Source organism: Fukomys damarensis, unplaced genomic scaffold, assembly GCF_012274545.1.
Source record: "Fukomys damarensis isolate Sample0158 unplaced genomic scaffold, DMR_v1.0_HiC HiC_scaffold_38, whole genome shotgun sequence".
Lineage (NCBI taxonomy): Eukaryota > Metazoa > Chordata > Mammalia > Rodentia > Bathyergidae > Fukomys > Fukomys damarensis.
In genome coordinates this window covers 61,707,314-61,729,273 of record NW_022900950.1, presented here as the reverse complement: position 1 = coordinate 61,729,273, position 21,960 = coordinate 61,707,314, and the positions used below count along the sequence as shown (strand labels likewise).

At 33.2% G+C, this 21,960-nt stretch overlaps 1 protein-coding gene across 1 annotated transcript in view; it reads left to right on the top strand.

The window, feature by feature from the left end:
- The window catches only part of Diaph3 (diaphanous related formin 3), a 479,227-nt gene that overhangs the window by 156,276 nt on the left and 300,991 nt on the right, over positions 1-21,960 (top strand). Inside the window, exons 10-16 of the mRNA XM_010636939.2 lie at positions 3,426-3,536; positions 3,824-3,942; positions 4,675-4,791; positions 7,655-7,773; positions 10,352-10,416; positions 17,779-17,883; positions 21,480-21,785. Coding sequence (XP_010635241.1) covers positions 3,426-3,536; positions 3,824-3,942; positions 4,675-4,791; positions 7,655-7,773; positions 10,352-10,416; positions 17,779-17,883; positions 21,480-21,785 — 942 coding nt within the window. The remainder of the gene's footprint in view (positions 1-3,425; positions 3,537-3,823; positions 3,943-4,674; positions 4,792-7,654; positions 7,774-10,351; positions 10,417-17,778; positions 17,884-21,479; positions 21,786-21,960) is intronic.

Sequence of the window (21,960 nt, the reverse complement as noted above, 5' to 3'; positions counted from 1 at the left end):
TGAGGCCGGAGGATCGCTGTGAATTAGAGACCAGCCTGGGCTACATAGTGAGTTCCATGTCAGTCTCAACTATACAGTGAGACCCTGTCTCAAAAAAAAAAAAAAAAAAGAATCATTCATGATTTATATCTTTCTCAGTATTTTAAAAGCAGAATTTTTCTCATTCTCCTCTAAAACATGTTCTTGCATTTTGTATCTCGTTAATTGTATCATTTCCAGCTTTGAATAACAAACATGAGGGACCTCTAGTTACCTCCTTTACTTCAAACCTTTGTCTACATTTTATCAGTTTTCTTATATGTTAAATGCTGGCCAACCTTCCTCACATTGTTCAAAATATTTACTTTAACAGTAGTTTCTTTTTTTTAAATTAATTTTTGTTAGCATGTGTTTGCAGTAGCTGCTTAACGTGAACCTAATGTCTCTGGTGTTGTCCTTCCTTTGCATAAAATCTTTTGTGTTTTCACTTTTTCCATTTGAATCTGAGTTTTGTAGTTTGACATACAAGGCACACAAGGCTGTACCTCATCTGGCCTCATTTCTTCTGACTTCTTTACCTGCTCTACCTCTCGCAAGCTATTCATGAAATTTGAATTAATTGTAATCATTCGGAATGGTCCATGTCTTTGAACATGTTAACTCCTCAGTTGAAACATTTTTGCCTGTTCCTTCATCAGACATCTTCCTGTTAATCCTTCAGTTAGTGCTTTTGTTCCTTATTTAGTATTTCTGATTCCCACTGTATTTCATGCATATCTCTTATAAAACATAGGTTTTTTTTTTTCATTTTACTTGTTTATCTTCATTTGGGAAGGTAGTCTATCCTGTTTATCTTTGCAGTTCTTGAGCCTTTTTCAGTGACTCTAAAATTAATTGATACGTTAAATTAATTGATCCATTATGGGTTGGCCCCTATTGCTGGTCTGCTACATTAATATGAAGCCGTGTGATGCCACAGCTCTATATATCTCAAAATATATGATATCACAGGTCTGCATATTGGAGGGAACTCTTATCTTCATTAAATGATAAATGATAAATCAAATGAAAATCAATATATTCATAGATACATATTTGTGTGTATATATATGTGTGTGTGTGTGTATATGAGTGTATATTCACAGATATATATTTGCATAAGTCAAAGAGTAGTTGTAGACCACGATAGTGACAAATTGCCATTAGAATTGGGAAAGGATTTTATAAATTTAACCTAAAATTCATTATTTTAATTTTCTGTCCTACTTTTCATGGAGAATTGCCCTTTTAATTTTTCCTGGAAATAATTTGGATTATCTCTTCTTTGTTTTTAATTTTATGCTATAATTATCTACAATATTTGCTTCTAATTAGGTGACATTTTATATTAAAATTTTTTCTTTTTTTCTCTCATTGAGTTTATTGGTACATCTTAGGTATACAGTACAGTTACATTCATCATCGGGATCTTGTACCTTTACATAACAGGTCTTGATTCTCATTTTTTCCCCTTGTCCCTGCCCTCCCTTCACCCCCTCCTCCCCTCCCCATTTACAAAGACTTTATTTCCATTTTTTTCATTTTCTCATATTTTTTCTTTTCCCTTATTACCTTTCCCCTGTCCTTCCCACTTTCCCTACACCTTTAGCCCTTTTCTTCCTATTTCACACTGTCCATTACATCATTAGGATCTTATGTACTATTACAGTTTTTCACACCAGAGAAACTATTCGCTATTTACACATGTGTGACTTACTTAATTCACTTAGGAGTATATCCTTAATATGTATCTATTTTCCTATGAATGAATCTAATTTCTCATTCTTTTTTTTTTTTTTTGAGATAGACTCTCCTGTAGCCTAGGCTGGCTTCAAACTCATGGTGATTCTCTTGCCTCAGCCTCTCAAGTGCTGGGATTATAGGCCTGTGCCACCACACCAAGCTTATATTAATTTTTGTGTCACTTAATTTTGCTGCTTTCTTTGAATTGTCTAATTTTCATTTTTCTAGAACCCCGTTGACCTGTAACTAATTTACTTTCTTTAAATGTAGCGAAACACAAACACATATACATGTATGTGTGTATATATTCACACACTCCAAGATCTTTAAAAATTACTGTATCCCTAAAATGTACCAATAAACTCAATTAAAGCTGAAAAAGGAATTGCATGGTATTACAGAAAAAATATATTTGTTGCTACAGAATAATGCCTGCAATGGGAGTTAAAGAAAAACATTTTAAAGTTGACTTTTTGACACTACCTGGTTAAAGCTGAATGAATATGTACTGGGAAAGGTAGACGGTTGAAGGTTTTGCTTTGTTTTACAATTGTATTTCCCTTTCTCTTCTGTCTTCTGGCACATTTCTCCCTCCTACTTTAAGCAATCTTAAGTTTTAACAGTAGAGGTATGGTGCTCAGGTTTTAGTGCTTAGATATCAAATATAACAATTATTGCATATTTCAACCAGCAAGAAGTGAGACCCCTGTTTTTTTCTTAATACAAAAACAGTATTTTAAATTCATATAAACCTTGCTGTAAGGGATGAAGAAAAGAAATTTAGATTAGCCTAAGGTTTAACATACTGATCAGTAGTCTAGTAGTTCTTGCTAGACTTTGGGTAGAATATAGCGCAGAAAAATAACTATCAATAACAACAAAGACTATTTTGCTTTTATAGGCTCGCTTTTGCTTCTATTATATATTTTCTGATGGTGAAAGATACAGTTCAACTAGAGAGTAAAAAAATTGAAAATTTGAAGGTTGAAGTGCTAATCTTGGACTGAAAAATTTTTGTGTTTTTTTTTCAAGTTCTTTTGTTATGAGCTAAATAATATATTTTATATTAATAAAATAGCATATAATACTTTTGAATTTTGACCAAAGTGTGAGAAACTTTGCCTGGAAAATTAACTTCTTCCACTTAATTATATAATGGTCTTTCTGTAGTTTTTGGTTACAACTAGATTAACAATTAACCAGATTCAGTACCGTGTATCCTTGAAGACTGGGAATTTTGTTTTCTTTTGATGAATGGGAGATTATTTTATTATCCTATATTAGATGTTATTCATCTAATAATATTTTTAGTTTTCAGCTAGGATATGTTCAATTTCTGTTGTAAGTGTGTGGAATGGTTATAGGACAAGACCTTAACTTTTGGTTTTCAGTGAATTTCTTTGTAGAAAGATATCACTAGCTAATCTTGCTCCATCTGCCCTTAATCTCATTAACACCAAAATAATGATAAATAAAACATTCCAGTGAAACTGTATTTCTTCTATAATACATAATTGACTACAGTATTTTACTTATAACTTATTGTATTAGTAGGCTATCCTGTCAGAGAACATAATTGATTATACCTTTCCCTTTTAAAATTTGTTACTTTTTCTTTAATGTTGGAAAGCAAGTCTTATGTTTCACTGTGTAATCTTTTGTAGGTAGCTTGTATGCAGCTCATAAATGCCCTCGTTACATCTCCTGATGATTTGGACTTCAGGCTTCACATCAGAAATGAATTTATGCGTTGTGGATTGAAAGAGATATTGCCCGTAAGTGCCCTGCAGTCTCCTTATTAATTTTTAAATTAGAAGAGTACTCGAGTGGGGGAAATTTAGATAAATTAACCTCAAGAATAATTTATCTGTGGGGAAAGGCTTGAATATAAAAATCTATTTTTGAAATATAGATAAGATTTTAGAATTATTTAACACTTTAAATGTTTGAATGCTATAAATCATAAATCATGTTGAATGGCTGGTTTATTGTTTATATGTTATTCATTAATTTTTTGCATAATTAAAAACAAAATCATCATAGTTTCTATTTTATATTCTAGAGTTTAAAGCGTATTAAGAATGATAGCCTGGATATCCAACTTAAAGTGTTTGATGAACATAAGGAAGAAGATGTGATTGAGTTCTCCCATCGCCTTGAAGATATTAGAGCTGAAGTTGAATATCCTTTTGTTTTTTGGTCTAGTCAAAAATATACATAAAATTACTGCTAAATCCAAAACAGTCAACCACTTCCTATAAATATTTAACCAATTTCTCTTAATGTTAAATTAAACCTTTATATATCAGAAAAATGAGATTATTTTAGTTGTGTGGTTTTGTGAATATACATATATGTAAATGGATTTTACAATTAACAAATCGCTGCTGCTCTACCAGCTTCTTATGTGTGTACACAATCTGTTCTTTTTATGTTTGGTGCCTCCCCTGCTATCCACCACTTTGAGCAGTAGGAATCTGGTAGCTTCAACCCAGTGACTGCTCTTTGCTTGCTTATGTGCTCAGGGTCCTGTAGGCTGAATCTGTGCTCTTCACTAGCGTCCTTCACTTGGTGGGGCCTTCTCCATGAGAGGTGGTACTGTGAGCAGTTCCATTTGTCAGAGCACACTTGGAACTCAACACGGTGTTAACCATTAGCTGGGCACAGCCCCATAGCATTTTCCCTTTTTAGAGACAGATCTAATGGAATTGATTAGCATGGAGAAGCCAGAAAGAGTCTGGTCAGGTTGTCATTTTCAGAGCTTTCTCTACCCTCAGTCTTAATACCTGTATTAGGATAAGACACACAGTAGGTTTTCCCAGCCTTACAGAGTAGATTCTGTGTCAGAATGTATTAGTATAATTTTGGGAAGTTGGAGTATTAAAAAACCTGTGTGTTCTTTAATCAACTTACTGAAGCATCTGATGTTTATAATATGGTGTGGAACACAGTAAAAGAAACAAGAGCAGAAGGATATTTTATTTCTATTCTTCAGCATCTTTTGCTTATTCGAAATGATTATTTTATAAGGTAAGAACTTATATCTGATGTTTCCTTTCACTAGTAAAATATCTATTAATTGGGAAATTCACTTGCTATTTTATTTGGATAAGGAAATAATTATTTCTATCATAATATTGATTTATAAAATATGTAGGTTTTCTTTGGGCATACTTTTAGTGGTATATGATGATAAAAAATAATACTGTTACTTTTTAGGCTTCAGTGGATTCTTGGTTACAACTTTTCATCTGAATAAAAATGCAAATTAGCAACAAATTATTAGTTTGTCTTACGATGGATAATACTTTTTGGTTATCCTTTAGGCAGTAGGAATGATGTTGTTTTTTTTTTTAGGTTACATGAAGCCCATCAAATAGTACTTTTGTTACTGTTTATAAGTAGCTAGAAAGTACCCTAACAATATAGGCACATTTAAAGTTTGTAATGAGTTAGAAAAACTGTATAGCTTTTTAAGTTTGATTATATCCTAGCCATCTGAGCTTATCAAATTCTTTATGCTTTCTGTGTTTCACCTACATCATAACACACTTAAATGTATATATGAACATCTCACTTACTGTGTTGCTCTGAAGATTAAATGTGATAATGTGAGTAAAACTATGAGCCAAGTGCCTGGCACATGGTGTGTGCTCGGTAAAAGTTCTCTATGTCTTCTTCCCACGTTTATTACTGTTTTATGAGAGAAACTAAGATCTTCCAATACAAAATTATTTTTGGGGAGGCACAAATTGAACTTTGCTGAAATTTCATTCTCAAATTGTGTGTACCTGTCTTTCCCTCACTATGTCAAGTGGAAGGGTTTGTTAGCACAGCCTCGTTCAGGCTGGGCCCTCTGGGTAAAGTCAGAGGATGGAGCACAAATGTTTTCTTGGACTTGTAACAAGAGAATGGGCTGGAATGTTGACACTTCTGATTCTTCAAAATGTGTACAGTACACAGGTCAAACTTCTCTTGTAGCTAAAATTTCATCACTATCTTAAATTATGAATTAAATAACTTGTTTTGATGTTTACTGATTTCTGAGAATTTAAAATGAGATAACTTAAATATTTAACCACTTTGTAAGTGATGGATACAAATACTCATTAAATAAGATTTTTGTTTGTTTGTTTGTTTTTTTAAATTTGGTAGTGGGGATTGAACTCAGGACCTTGCGCTTCTGAGGCAGGTGGCAGCACCACTGACCTAAATCCTCAGCCCATTAAATAAGATTTTAGAATTCCTGATGCCTGCTAATTCTACATTTCTACTCCACTTAAAAATAAAATTGAAACTTCTGTTTACTCTAAAGTAACCTCGTCCAGTTTTGATGCATGTGTATATTGTGCTATCAACCTCTGGTCATTTGATGCTGTTTGAGATCCCATGAATTCAAGGCTGTTTGTGATCTGAGATTTGAATGTGATAGAGCTACAGGGCTTATGTCACTTCTGATCCCTTTGTCTGTGCTCCAAGAGGGCTTGATGCTGTGTCTACTTTCAGAACAGATAAAAATGTGTAGGGCTTTCTTTGATGATCCCAACATTTTAGTGGAAGATTTAAGAATTCAAGTCCAAGAAAATAGTTTTTATCCCTATTTTGTTATTTATTCTTTTAAAAGATTAGGGTTTATTAGAAGATTGTGTCACCATTGTGGTCATATACATGTTTTTTGTCATACATTTGTTTTTGAAATATTTTAGTTATTTAGCTTTTTATTTATATGCAGAATATCTCAAGTTTTATTGGTATATACAGTTCTAGTGATGTTCTTTTGGTTTTAACTTCATTTTTTGGTTTCATCTACGGAAAGAGAACTTAGATTGTACATTTTCAGGTATCTTAGATGATCTAAACAGTTTTTAAAATAACATTTTAAATGACGGTATAAACAAATATAATTTTTCATTTTGTCTAATAGATTAAAATGACCAAATTCAAAATGCTCTTGTTCTTAAAAATTAAGGGATGCAAAAATTAGAATCTTAAGAAATTTCTTGCCTTTGGGATATAGGGCAATTTTACTAAAATGTAACTCTATTGGAGAAGGTACATAAATGTAGTTCCTGTTTCCCAGGGGAAAAAATCAAAGTGCAACAAGATAATTGGAAGAGAGTATCAGATTCAGTTCAGTACCAAAGAACTAATGACTTACGAGGTGTAAAATACCATGCTATAGTTGAATGTACATGCAAGATAATTTTTGATATTTGTTAAAAATACCACAGATAGCATGGATATTTTATAGTATCATCCAACAACAACAACAAAAAAGAATTTTATCAGTGAAATAATGGCTTTTTATGTGAATTCCTGAAGTTTCTCATGTAGTCTTCTGATGAATTCAGTAACACACTGGAATAGCTCCTAGAGGTTATGTTGTAGATACACATTCCTGGAAAACACATTATTCTTTGTTATTTTTGCCTGCTGAATGAAAAGCTTTAGTTCTATTATAAAGCAAGTCAAAACTGGGTGTTGTAGTGAGGAAAATTTTACTAATAAGATTTTTTAAAGTAACAAAATGAAGATTTTTTTGTATTAATAAAATGGATTAATGGTAACTTTCAGTGAACTACAGTGGAAAGTCAATAACAATTTCTGGGAAACACTCTGAAGCATCTATGACTTTATCTTAATTTTTTTGTACTATGGACAAATTGTAAGAAAATCATAGTTTATTTTCTAAAGGATTTTGAAAAATATGTTTGAAATAGGTAGAAGGAAAGTGGTGACAATTTTATTTACTCTCTCATGTTAAGTGTGTTATTTGTTAAAACTATAAAATAGTAAATTATAGAACTTGAAATCAAGCTTATCAAGAGATTACATTTTTGATGTAGTTCCATTAATGAATTGAGTGCATACTTATTCTTTCCTTTGATCTTAGACAAGAGTACTTCAAATTAATTGACGAGTGTGTATCCCAGATTGTGTTGCATAGAGATGGAATGGATCCTGACTTTACATATCGAAAAAGACTAGATTTAGATTTGAGCCAATTTTTGGGTGAGTATTTTTCTATTATTTAAATAGAAATGCTTTATTCCATGAGCTAGCTCGAGGGTATTGCTTCTTTTGTTATATCTTGTACTGGTCTTTCAAAACAATGATGGGTAAAGTGTTGGCACCTTGTTATGAATCAAGGTAGAAGCATTAACTATAATAGTGAACTGTTTTTGCACTGAATAGAAGAAAACAATAAAGGGCTGGGGTTGTAGCTCAGTGGACTGCCTATTTAATTCCTAGTACTGCAAAAACAAACAACCCCCCCAAAAAAAAAACAAGCAAATAGAACACATGTTGATTTTATTTTTAACCTAAAAATTTCCTTGGAGTTCTAAGAATAATTTTATTACATATTGATTCTTGAGTATATATTTTTCTGTTTTGTTAACAAATGCGATATACATATAAAGATATCTGCATACTAAAGTATAATTTTAAAAAGTTCAATAATTATGAGCAGAATTCCCACCCTAACCCCCCCCACTGAAAAAGACTGTCATACAAACTGGCTGTTCTAGCATAAGTGTTTGATATACACTTTAAAAAAGAAAATGAATTAAGTCTACATTTCAAAGAAAATGACTGACAGAATTTGTTGCTGATTAGAAAATTTGAGATTAAAAGTCTAATTTTAAAATTTAAAAGTAAAAAGTTTGAATTTTGAAAACTTCTAATTGTGCCAGTCGGACAGCTTCTCAGTACTAAGAAGTTTACTGATGAGGTCAGTGGGGAATATTACACTATATGATTATTCTGATTTTGTTTAAAGAGGCGTCTGGAAGAAGAACAGGACTCAGCAAAGAGTTTTTCCAAAGAATCAATGCCTGATGATACAGATTCAGCATAGGCAAAAGATAAATTAAAGTACAACCAGTGATCAGTGATCTTAAAGCAACAAACTTCAGCACTGATATATGTGATTCTCTATGTAACTATTTAAGAAGTTCCATTTGTCACATTTGGTGTGACATTTAAGAAGAAAACCACAGTACTCTGACAAGGCTATTAAAACACATCTCCTGCTTTCAACAGTGTATCTGTACAAGGTTGTTTGTTCTTGTAAGCCCAGAAAGAAGAATGAAGTGAACAGAAGGAATAAAGAACTGGGTAGTATCGGTTACAATGATAATGAAAATGTTCATTTCTTTGTAAAGAAAAAATTTAAAGCTTCTAAGTAAGAGGGGAACACAAATTAAAAAACATGCTCTAAATATGTTGCAAACTAAAATGTGGAATGACTTGGGATATTGTGAAAAATTTTACCTGAGCATTAAGAAACTTTTTTTTCTGAATAGCTGTGGCATTTTTTATTGAACCTTTGCAAGAAAAATTAATCTTGAGTAATGCTTGACTGTGTGAAACATGTTAATGTTGTTTTAATAAATTATACCTATTAATTTTAAATGCTTAGAATAAACATGTAGACTTAAATACAGAAGAAAATATATTTGTATGAATAGATAAAGAAGAGATGAGGTAAGGTGTTAGATGAGAAAAGTATTGGAAAGCATAGAATATAGGTAACTTGATATAATGGCAATCAAAAGATACTGTCTTTAAAACAGGATCAGAGGATTAAACACTTAGTTCTATGGAGCCAGCCAAGTAAATGTGAACAAAATTGGGATTGCACAGGGAACACTGTCTTCATCTTTTATACTAAGTTACCTATAATGGTTTAAATAAATCAACAAATAACAATATGTATATATTGTAATTAAGCTATCTGGAAATATAATCTAATATAGACAGAATGCATTTAGGAAGTTGAGCAGATATTTGGGTGCAGTGATTTGTTGTCTATTAGTTTCATTAAAAAGAAGGATAAAAATATATCCTTTTAAGTTTGTATGCATCATTTTTTTGGCATAGTATTCCATCATATGGATATATATCATAACTGACTTAATTGATGAGCTTTTTGGTTATTTCCAGTGCTCTCTCTTTATTTGTTTTTGCTAAAATAAACAATATTTTAATGAGTATTCTTGCCAAAGGCAAAGTCTTGGAAAATAGAATTGGAATAAAGAAAATGTGAGTTTAAATTTTTAGTGTGTGTTGCCTAGTTCTTCATAGACAATATTCCCAATTTTTATTAGTGTGTAGGTGATTTGATTTCTCTATATCAACTCTAGTACTTGACATTATGGATCACTTAATCCTTAAGTATTCTCTTTTAAAATTTTGTATTTTCATATTATTGGGAGCAATGAACATTTTAGCAGTCATTACTTTCATTTACCCTAATTTTATGTTTATTAGTGTGGCCTTGTATTGGCTATCACCTTCTCTTCTTCCTTCAGAATTTTCATGGAATGCTAATAGAAACCTTTGAACCATTGTGTTATAGTTGAACTTTGCTCTTTCTTGGTAAAAGTTTAAAGTTATAGCTGAGTTAATTTCTATATCTTAGTGCTTTTCTTTGTACTGTGCTTAAAAGATCCCTTCTTTGTTCCAATATTGTAATATTTTTCTCTATTTTATCAGAGAAAATATATTTCTAATTTTTTTCTGTACTGTTTTCATTGTAAATTGTTAAAGTCATAATGAATTAAATTTTTTGTCATTGAAATTTTAGATGTTTGCCTAGATCAAGCAAAACTAGAAGAGTCCAAAGAAAAAGCATCAGAACTTCACAAGAAAGTAAGTAACTTGGACTAACTTAGCAAGCGTGTGTGAGAAACCACCACAGACATGACTGGGGTTCAGAGAGTAACTTATCTACTTTAGTCATGTACACAAATGCCCACGGGGACCTGTAGATCATGGTTTGATTTGAAAGTCCTAATATTCCCTTCTGTCCTTTCTCATATTTTTCTCCTATTTATTATCATCCAACGTTACATAATTGATGTGTTTATACATATATACTGTATATATGAATATATTAGCTATTTCTCCAACTAGAGTAAACCTATTTTGTTTGTTTTATTATCCATACACAAGGAACACTTCCTTCCCTATGCAACAACTAAAAAACATTGCCTTTCAATGTGTGAGTGATTATTTGAACGAAATGTATAGAACCAAAATTTTAAGATTGGAGTAATTCTCAAGAAATCATAGTTTACAACCATAAAATTGAAATCATGTAAAATATTGAGAAAGACTAATTTTATTTTGATTAATGTTACTTCATTATTTTATGACAAACTATACAAAATTGCCTTCCTAGGTCAAAATTACCAGGTATTACAAGCTTCCTTTGTTTTAACCTAGTAATATTTCTGACTATCCAACCATTCTCTACTTTCCTTTAAAGTAATGTTTTGATATTTTATCTCTAGTTTAGCATGCACACATTAGATGTTTTTCTTAATGGAAGTTTTCACATTTCAGCAGTCATTGTGATTTGAGTTATTAAGACTGGCTTCTCATATTGGTGGAATAATGAACCCTACTACTACTGCCACCACAACCAACGCAAATAAATATTCATGAAGTGAACTTTTACTCTGTGTTAGGCACTGTCACAAGGACTGTATATTTTTATGTTGTACGTCCTAAGTGTACCTTGAGATCCTCTTCTATAAACTTTCTGTTTTCTTTTGGTAGTGGGGATTGAACTCAGGACCTTGCACTTGCCAGGCAGGTACTGTTCCTCTGAGCTATATCCCCGGCCCTTTTTCTATAAAATTTTAAAATTAAACATAACTTGCAAATGAAAGGCACCCTTTTGTAAGTTAGGACTAATTTAGGAAGAGCATTTAAATTTCTTTTCTGGGAAGTTCTAGAGCGTTCAGTTGATCTGTTACCTAGTGAGGTGTAACAGAATTGAGGCTAGAGTAACACCTATGAATATGCTATTGTTGTTGCCCAGAGTGTTTAATGGGGGAAACAAATTAATAGATTGTTTAAACTATCAGAAGTGTTAACAGTTGGTAAATGTTCACATTGGAAAGTGACCTTTCCCTCAGGCAACTTTGTATTCTAAGCTCAGTAAGCACTTTTAGTTTTCTTGGAAACACAGTAGTAAACCTTTAAGTACTATATTTGGAAATATCTTGAATAGTATAAATTTGCTCTTGTTATCATTTTTAGGTATGTAGATTCTATGAATTGAGTTAAATATGACTTTCCCAGTAGATATCTTTTAAATTATAAGCTTCAAATGCAAATAAAAGTAGGACCTTGTTCAAGGTGAGTTGTCTTTTTTTTTTTTAAAGTCAGAAATTGTATGTCTTAGGTATACTTAGAAAATATTGCCTGCTCCATAAAAGATTTCTGTTGCCATCCCATTTTGTATATATCAGCAAAAACTTTGCTCTGATAGCTTTATAAGGACACATGTAGATACTTGGTTTTAGGCAGGGAGCTATCATAGTTGCTCGACACATTCTTTATTTTGGTGCATAAATTTGAAAAATGAAGAACAGAAATGTCAAAAAGTATATAGAGGATATTGAATTATCAACCTTCTTGTCCAGAGACACTAATACATTTACCCTGGGGAATGAAATTAAGTATAACCTCAACCTGAAGTGTGTTGCTTGACATTTTTGCGTGTAATTTTGTAAGTGTAATATTGCTATAGTAACTCTTTGGAGAAGCAGGCTATTCTGTCAGTTTTTATAAGGCTTGCTTTTAATGGAGACTCATTTTATCCCCAAGGCTATAGTGATTTTACTATAGATATTATGAAAATGCTAAAGCAAAATTATGTTTTATGTGATCCTTTTCTAGGCAACAGTTTACAAATTTATATCTTTGGCAAGAAATACAGGTGCTTTCAGTATGGCCAAATTGATTTAATAAATTTTCATAGCATACAGTAATTATAAATAATTGTTTTGTTAGCCTTTTCTCCGGTCCCCTAAATAATACTTTTTGTTTCTGAATTTTAGTCTAGATGCAGGATAGTGTATGTTAATATTGTCAGATGTGTTTTCCATTCTTACTCTCATAAGAAGAAATTAATTCTTTTTCCTTGCAGTGTAGCTGTGAACTTTGTCTCAGTTGTAAAAAATAAGGAAAAAAAGAAAGTGACCACAAAGATTTTTGATGCTGTGAGAGTGGCAATATTTAATATATGATATTGACATAGGTATTCTACATATAAAGGCAGATTTGACAGATGTTGACTCATCGCTCCGTTCAACAAAGATTTATTGGGTTTAATTATAAATGTAAGGCATTGGAATTGTGATGAGTAAAATAGAAAAGGTCTCACATTTATGAGCTTCCAGGTTGGTTAATGTTATCGAGGCATGTGACACATTTTAATATTTTCATAATACAGCATGACAATTGCTGTGGTGGAAAAACCCTATGTGGTGCATAAACCTATAGGTAGGCTTTCTCATCTTGTTTGAGGGGCCAGAGAACATTTACCCAAAGAAGTGATATCTAGTGTGAATGCTGAAGGATCATTATGAGATAAGAAGTTGAGATAACCACAGAAGAGTTTAATGAAAATTTACATTGATTTTCTTGTAGACCTTTCAAGCATAACATATCTGTCATAGTTTGGATGTGGTCTAATGTGTCTTTCCAAAGGCCCATGTTTTAAAGCTTGGTGCCCATGGAAGTACTCTTGGGAGGTTGTTTGACCTTAAGGTGTGGGACCTGGGGTGATGGGGGCATGAAGTGGTTTTCTGTGCAACCCCTTTATTCCTTGCCAAAGGGAAAGGACTGATATAGGAGTGAGCCTGGCATTTCCCATCCTCTCTGCTCCTGGTTCATGGTGTACTCAGTGCTTGTTTCCACACACAATCCTGCCGTTGCCGTCTGTATCATGAGGTAGCCAAGGGTCAGCTCTACCACAAAGCCTGGGCCAAGCCATTTGGCTTTGTACCTCTAAACTATGAGGTAAATAAATCTCTTCTTCATAAGTAGGCTGTGTCAGCTGTTCTGTTATAGTGATGCGTTGCTAACACAGTATCTACAAACAAGTTCACCTGTCTTCTCCCTAAAATGCCTTTGTTCACTGCATTTTATGCTTGCTTTTTAAGCCCCATACTACAAAACTTTTTTCCCACCATGAAAAAAATCACACACCGCTCTAGTCATCTTAGGTATACTGTCCTCGTTTATTCTTTTTTTCAGTCAGATTGACACTTCTTCTACTTCCATATCCTTTCTGTTACCCTCTCTTCTGCCTCAGTTGCATGAATAACTGTGGTCGCCTCTCAGCTAATTTCCATGCCTGTGGTGTTTCCCTTTCAGTTCATCTTCTACACTGCTGCTGGATGGCATTTTTCAAAGTGCAAATTGGATCACATTATGTTCTTAGAATATATACTCTCCTAGCTCTCTATGATCTTTAGGAAAAATGAATAACCCTGTGGTTTATTACAAAATTTCTGTTAACAGTTTCATTCCTGGGTACATCTCTGGTTTCATCCCTGCAGTTTGTTTTCATACCTCCTTTGTGTCCTTTTCACAATGGATTGCTTTTCATTCGACTGGGCACTGTGCTATTCCTTCTGTGTGAAATGCTAGCTGCACTTCTTACTGACTCTTCGGCTTCTTCAGACTTCATGGTTAGCATCGCTGCTGCAGGAATCATTTACTGGCTTTCAGTCTCTATCGACCCGTAGTACTGACAGTTTTCATGGATTTAGGCATGACTATTTGGTTTTACTTCACCATCAGACATCGTGCTTACTAAAGCTCTGACTGGTTTCAACTCTCTTTTCTCCAACACCTACCACTGAGGGACACATCCAAGGTGTGCTGTTAGGTATTTATTGTATAATGGAAATATGTAGGTTTGGGCTAGCTCTCAGAGGGTTCTTAGATGTTAATGATTATAATGGTGCCTCTAAAGGTTTGAGTAAAGGAATCATATTATTTGAACTATCTTTTACAAAGAATAATAGAATTTTAAAACAAAGTTTCTAGAGAGGATGATAGTTTTCTTTTCACTTGTCATAACTTTTTTCATTAATAAATTGAAAATATATTTATGGATATATTCATATTTATGTATTGATATATGGACTTATGGATCCATATATTAATAGCTGGCTGGTGATAGGGATTTGGAAGCTATTAATCTATGGATAATGATTGAAGAAGATACGATTTTATGAGAAATGTAGTGAGGAAATAGTCTTGTAGCATACCAGTATTAAAGAGTTGGATTTTAAGGAGTGTGATCTCCAGAATAAAAATTGATAGAAGTAGTCAACAAGTAGGAGAACCAGAAAACTGTGTTGTTATGAGACGTAGAGAAGAGAGGTTGAATATGGAGGCATATTTATAAGTGGTTATGTGTAGAGCAGGCCAGTTTACTGTGGGAGACGGAAATGTTTCTCAATCTGTATCGTTCATCCTGGTAGCCTTTGGCACCATATGTGTTTCTTGTGTACTTTAAAATGCCCAGCATGACTGAGTACTTGAATTTTAAAATTTTATTTACTTTTTTTTCATTTAAATATATTTAAATAACTACTTGTGTCTAGTGGTTATGATATTAAATAGCACACTTATGGAGAGTTCACTCAATATGAGGCTAAGAGGAATTTGGTAATTAATGGTTTTTTACAATGTAAGATGATTGTCAAATTGTATTGGATAATAAAGTTCATTAAGTTCAACCCATGAGAAAAGTGAATTTATGCTGTGACTGTGAAGCAAAGACTCAAATTACATTAGAGGGTCATAAAGAGTCAGATGAAGAACAAATGTACAGAGGGGTAAGAATAAATGCAGCTGAGGTGTGTCAGTTGATTTAGCAGGTTCCTGGAGAAGCACTGGGTGCAGAAGAAGCCAGGTTTATCTCTTGGTGCCTGAGCATGGTTGGTTTGTAGAATAGTCATTCATTTTAAGATTAACTAAGGTTAGTTAATCTTAGTTTCATGGTAGGAAGATTGTGATTGGAGGAGCTATAGTTTGGTTGGTAATGTTATGGATTGAAGGCTGTTCAGATGGTTTTCATCTATTAGTGTCAATTATCATCATAAAAGTGCACAAAGATAGGAACCAGGATCCATATCTTCCAGCTTACCTTCTCCACTTATAAATGAGAATTAATATAATGTTTTTTTCACAAAGTATTTGTTATGACTTAAAAATATGAGAATTAAAGACAGTGTAGTATAGTGATACCTACATGCCCATGTTTATTGTAGCATAATAGAGAATGGATAAGCTATGGAAACAGCCTAGGCACCTGTCAACAGATAAATTGAAAAGAAAATATGGTATAGATACACAATGGAATATTATTCAGCCATAAAAATAAACTACATTTGCAGGAAAATTGAGAGAATCAGAGAAGATGTGTTAAGCAAAATAAGCCAGACACAGGAAGTTGAATATTGCATATTTTTCTCATATGAAGAACCTAAAAAAAATTTAGAGGGAGAGTAAAACAGATGACAGGAATATGACTTTAGGGGATGAGGAGGGAGAAGGGAGGGAAGCAAGAAGGGATAAGGGACAGTGGGGGGCTGGAAATAATCAAAGCGTGTTACATTCATGTACCAGTATACCAAAGTAAGACTCATTATTCTGCATAACAAATATGTATTAATACCAATTTTTAAAATTATAAGGTATGGGGAGACTATATGCATGTTTGGGGCCACGGAGGAAATGTATCTGTAGTTTGCACCATGAACCTTACTATGAACCTAAAACTGCTCCAAACATAGTCTATTAACAAAAGCAGGAAAGCGTTTTCTAAACAGTTGTGGGAGGTGGTGTGGTTTTATTTGAATAACTCAGGCTTTGTAGACAGAAAATCTGGCTGTGAAATCTCGCACCTTTATTAGCTGTAGTGTAGTAGCTATCACTGTTTTAAAAGCAATATAATGTTCCCTTTTGTAAACTAAACAAAAACAAAGGCCCTTAGTAAACAGTTCAGTTCTTTTTTTTTTTTTTGTACCAGGGATCAAACTCAGGACCTTCCACTTGTGAGGCAGGTGGCAGCACCACTGAGCTAAATCTGAAGCCCCATATTGTTATTTTTTGGTTGAGTTTTCACTGTAATATCTAGAAGCCTACATTTGTGAAACAGTTGCATCTTTTTGTAATCATTTGACTTTTTTCTTTTTAAATAAGATACAAATACTTATTCTTTTTCGTTGAGTTTATTGGTACTTTTTAGGTATACAGTACAGTTAAATTCATCATTGGGATCTTGTACCTTTATGTGACATCTTGGTTCTCATCTTTTTCCCCATAGCCCTGCCCTCCCTTCACCTCCTCCACCCTTCTCTATTTACAAAGACTTTGTTTCCATTTTTTCCTTTTCTCATGTTTTTTTTTTTTCCCTACCCTTCACACTTGCCCTACACCTGTGGAAAAACTCAAATCAAATACTCATTCTTAATTATGAGATAATACCTTACTTAAATTAAATTCTCTCAGGAGAGGTTTTCAGTCCTTAAGATGGCAAAGTGAAACTATTTGAATGTAAAATGAGAACTTGTGGTGAGTGGCTAAATAAATTAGAAAACTCATTGGATTCACCAAATTTTATTGTTTACCTTTCTCACAGAAGATATTATCCTAGGGACTTTAAACAATTAATTTATTGTTTATTTCTCAGAGATAGGAGCTATGTTGTGATAAGAAAAATGTCTATAATTGATGTGTTTATAAAGTGGAGTTGTGAACAAATTTAAATGGACTACTTTTAAAGCATACTGATAAACTTCACATATGTTTCAAGTATAAATTTTTGCAAGTGGGAGGCAAAGAACTCAATACAATGTTTTGCTCTATATTACTTTGCACAAAATTGCATTGATATTTAGGGACTTTTAAGTAAAATGCCAAGGTCATAGATAACTGTGGACCAGTTTGCTCTGTGGTAAGAAGGAGGTCACAGACTCCATATCTGGCTTTTTTTGTTCCCTTGAGAATGAATGATTTTTGTAGGACCTGGAGAGACCTAGAGAAAGGCTATGTGTCACTTACAAAAATCTACATTTTTTATAAGTTAATTCAGAAATGTATGTCCCATTGGCACACCATTAATCATATTTTTATATGAAGAATATTACTTTTCATTTTCATTTTCCCCTCCGTACTTTCTCTCTTTTTTCTTTTCAGTTTGAAAAAGAGTTTACTGACCACCAAGAAACTCAGGCTCAGTTGCAGAACAAAGAGGCAAAGATTAATGAGCTTCAAGCAGAGTTACAAGCTTTTAAAGCTCAGGTAAAATACCATTTGGGGTGAATTTGGTATTGAAACCACACCAGGAGAGTAAAGGTCATGTTAGATCTTCAAGCATCAAAGTGTTTAAACTTTAATTTTCCTTTCTTAGTGTTATTTGTATTTTGCTATGTGTACATTTTTAAAAATTACTTTGCCACTTCTTTTTCTATTTATAATTTTAGGAATATCTAAGCTTTACACTTTAAACTGCTTCCCTCTGTTTCATTTGGGTTTTGTTTCTGATGTCTCATGTTCCTAAGTAATTAAGCATAAAGGTTAAGAAAATCTTTTACTCTTAGATTTGTCATTCATCACTGATCTTTATCCTACTACAGGAAATTATTGCTCAAGCTATTTATTTTTCAAAGCCTTCAGCCATGGGTACCTTGCAGTGAAAGATAACCTCTGGTTGAATGAGAACATTTTCTGATAATTTTTCAATTTCCAAAAGTAAACAGATTTAAACATGACAAAAAAGAGAGCAAATCTGGATTATAAAGCAGATAGCTCACATCCACGCTCTACACATAAAACATTAGATAGCAAGAAGTACTTCATCTGCATGTTTATGTGGATGGAAGGAAGGAGGTAGAATTTATAGTTGGATTTCTTCATGTAGAATTATATACAGTAAGCAATAAGAATAGTTTTGCTGTGGCAATGTTCAAGTCTCAGGTATAGTGTTTCCTGTATTATTGGCCATTTTGTTTCCTTTTATGTTTAGTTACAGAAGTGATTTGAAGATATCTTAAGAGATAGCTATATCTTAGTGTTCAATTTAATTATACAATCAAAACCTATCTACAAGATAAATACTTCTTTAACGCTGTGAGAAGAAAGTACTGTGTTTCATTGGGATCTTTCATCTTTCCCATATGGCTCCTTATCTCTCATATTAAAAGAAATATTTGATTGTGTTCTGTATTTCAGATCAGATTGATGTATAGACCAGTACTAAAGTATTTTTCACAATTTTTTTCCCTGTTCCAGGCTAATACAAATGTAAGAACTTTTTTTCTTTACGTTTTTAGCAGTAGAAGGATTACTTGCCAATCTACAGAAATCCAACTTATAAAAAATATGCCCATCATCTTTGGATAAGTTATTGCTGCCAAGTGCTTTTATATAAAATGGGGAAATATGTTTAAAAACTGAAATTGAGTAGTCTTATAAATTCTTTTAAATTATGCGCAATAAAGACCTGGGGTTATAACTAACAGGGAAAAGGCTGGAATTAGAAACTTAATATTGTTCATACATTCATCTTTGAAGAACAACTGGCAAACTTTTTATTTGGATTTTTCTTTGTACTTCTTATGAAATGTCTGCATTTATCTTAACACTTCTCTTTAATCAAAGCTAGTTCTGTATGAAGATGATCAATAAAATTTGTCCTGTTGTATGTGATTTCCTTCCTCTAGTCACTTATTGTTATGAGGAAGACAGTTAATGTACAGTGTACCTGCTCCTGAAACATGTTTAAATCATTCATACTTTATCAAGTAAATGAACGATTCTGGAGCACAATTTCAGCCATACTTTTAAGGCAGTACTTGAAAAGTGTACAGGAATGAGTATAGATTCTATGCATCTTTGATGTTCAGAGGGTAGTCCCACCCTTGATCAAAGCAACTCCGGGTAACACAAAATGGGTTCTTTGTCCACACTTAATGTTTTTAATAAGACATCCTTTTTCATTTCCAGTCTCCAGTACTTTTACAACAGTTTTTCTTTGTGCTGATAGAATGTCATTGATTTCAGGCTTTCATATGTGATCTGTTTTTCATAATTGTGTTACAAACCTTTTCATGTAATAGTTTATAAATGTCTTCCATTTGCAGGGTAGTTCTCATGTATATTATGCAAACATATTTATATGCATTAGAACTTAAATTAATTTCAAGAAGTTATTTACCTAGAAAATTTTCTTCAGGATCCAAGTTCATCTACTAAATTCTTACCATAATATGGACACATAGATAAAGGTGACCAGTGAGCACAATGGGCTCTTTTCACTCATTTTACTTTGCTTCTCTGTAGTATTGGACTTTATAGAAGAGTCTTCTGTAGAAGTGGGACAGTCTTTTCGCTTATGGTTTAAGACACTGTGCCTGCCTTTTTCTCTTCCTCTCTTTACCTGAAACATTTTTTCAGTGACTGTTATCTGCCATCACTGCCCTAGGTAGTGGGGAAAAAGTAATGAATAATACAGCCATCACCCACCCTATACAGCTTATAATGTATCAAAGAGGTAATTGCTAATGACCCCTTGGATAATTATTTTATGTTATTGAAAAGAGCTATTGAGAAACTTAAGGTGCTATGAGTGTAAAATTGAGTGAGCAGATCAAAATTTGCTGCAGAAGGGACACAGTGGCTCAGACTGGAAAGGTTGGTAAGTGATGTCTAGGGAAAGGGGAATTCCCAGGCACAAGGACTCTGATAATAGTATGAGGTTGGCACGTAAATGGAATTAGAAGAAAATTACTTCAAAGCATAGTTTGTAGGGATCAAACCATGACAAACCCTTGAAGGCCCTACAAAGAATTTTAGATTTTTTTCTTGGAAGTGACCAAAATGTTCACCAATAGATAAATGAAGAAAATATGGTATTTGTACAGAATGGAGTACTACTCTGCCATATGAAGGATGAACTTGAGTCATTTGTGGGAAAGTAGATGCACTTTTTTTCTTTTTTGGACTCATAGGGTCTTGCTATATAATTCAGGCTGGCCTTGAACTCACTGTGCAGCCCGTGCTGGCCTTGAATTGGCACCCATCTTCCTACCTTAGCTTCCTGAGTGCTAGTTTTATAGGTGCACCACCATGCCTAGCTTGGATGGATCTTGAGACTACAATAGTAAATGAAAGAAATCAGACATGCAAGCTTAAATATCAAATGTTTCTTTTATATGAGAAACCTAAAATCTCAATAAAAAGCAAGATAAAAAAGATAATAGGAAGTAGGAAAATAGATCTTTTACAAAAGGAAGAGGATAAACATGGAGGGAAGGAAAGTGAGGAGATGAGGATGAAAAACAAGATGTATTATGTACATATGCCAGCTTCCTATGAGGAATGTAATATTGTGTATTTCAAAAATGCACTAATTTAAAACATTTGTAATGTAAATTTAAAAACAAAGGCATGATGTGGAATAACATTTAAATACTTTTTTTGAATCTGTTTTACTAATCACTTGCATGCAAGTGTTCCATTGAATTCTGTGCACAGATATTTTCTCACTACCTATTCTCTGCAAACCCCTATTGCCTTTCATGACTTCCATAACTTCCAGAGACAGATGCTTTTTCAGTCCTATAGATCTATACCCATTTCTTTCCTGGGCAAGTCCACCTACATAAGCTTCACTACATGAAATGATGAATTATATTTTTGACAACTACATTTTCTTGAGAACAAAAGCTATAATTATTTATTATATTGGAAGTACTTTTTTTTTAATTGTGTTTTAGTGAAATCACATTAAATTACTGATATTTATTTTTGGTTTAAGATAATACCTTTTTTTTCTGTACAGTGTACATTGCATCTATAAAAATGTTCTTGGTCATATTCTTTATTTTCCCCTCTAGTTTGGTGCCTTGCCAAGTGATGTGAAAATTCCTTTGCTCCAGTCAAAAGAAGATGGAACTGGCCAGGCAGCACTTCCTCCCCCGCCGCTGCCCCCTTGTGGAGCGGTGCCCCCTCCGCCACCCCCTCCACTGCCTCCACCCCTCCCAGGAATGTCTGTGCCCTTTGGTGGTCCTGTGCCTCCACCACCTCCCCTGGGCTTTCTCGGTGGACAAAACTCTCTTACTCCATTAACCCTGCCATTTGGGTTGAAGCCAAAGAAAGAATTTAAACCTGAAATCAGCATGAGAAGATTGAATTGGTTAAAGGTAAAACACATAAAGAGAGGAAAACATATACTTCTACCTTGATGAAAATTTAATTTTTGATTCCCTATTGTATAATTTCCAGTGGGAACTTTACTCAAAGTGATAATTTTTTTTTCTAAAAATATAAATGTTGCAGTTGACTAAAGCTTTCTGACTTAAAATTTGGCAACAGTTG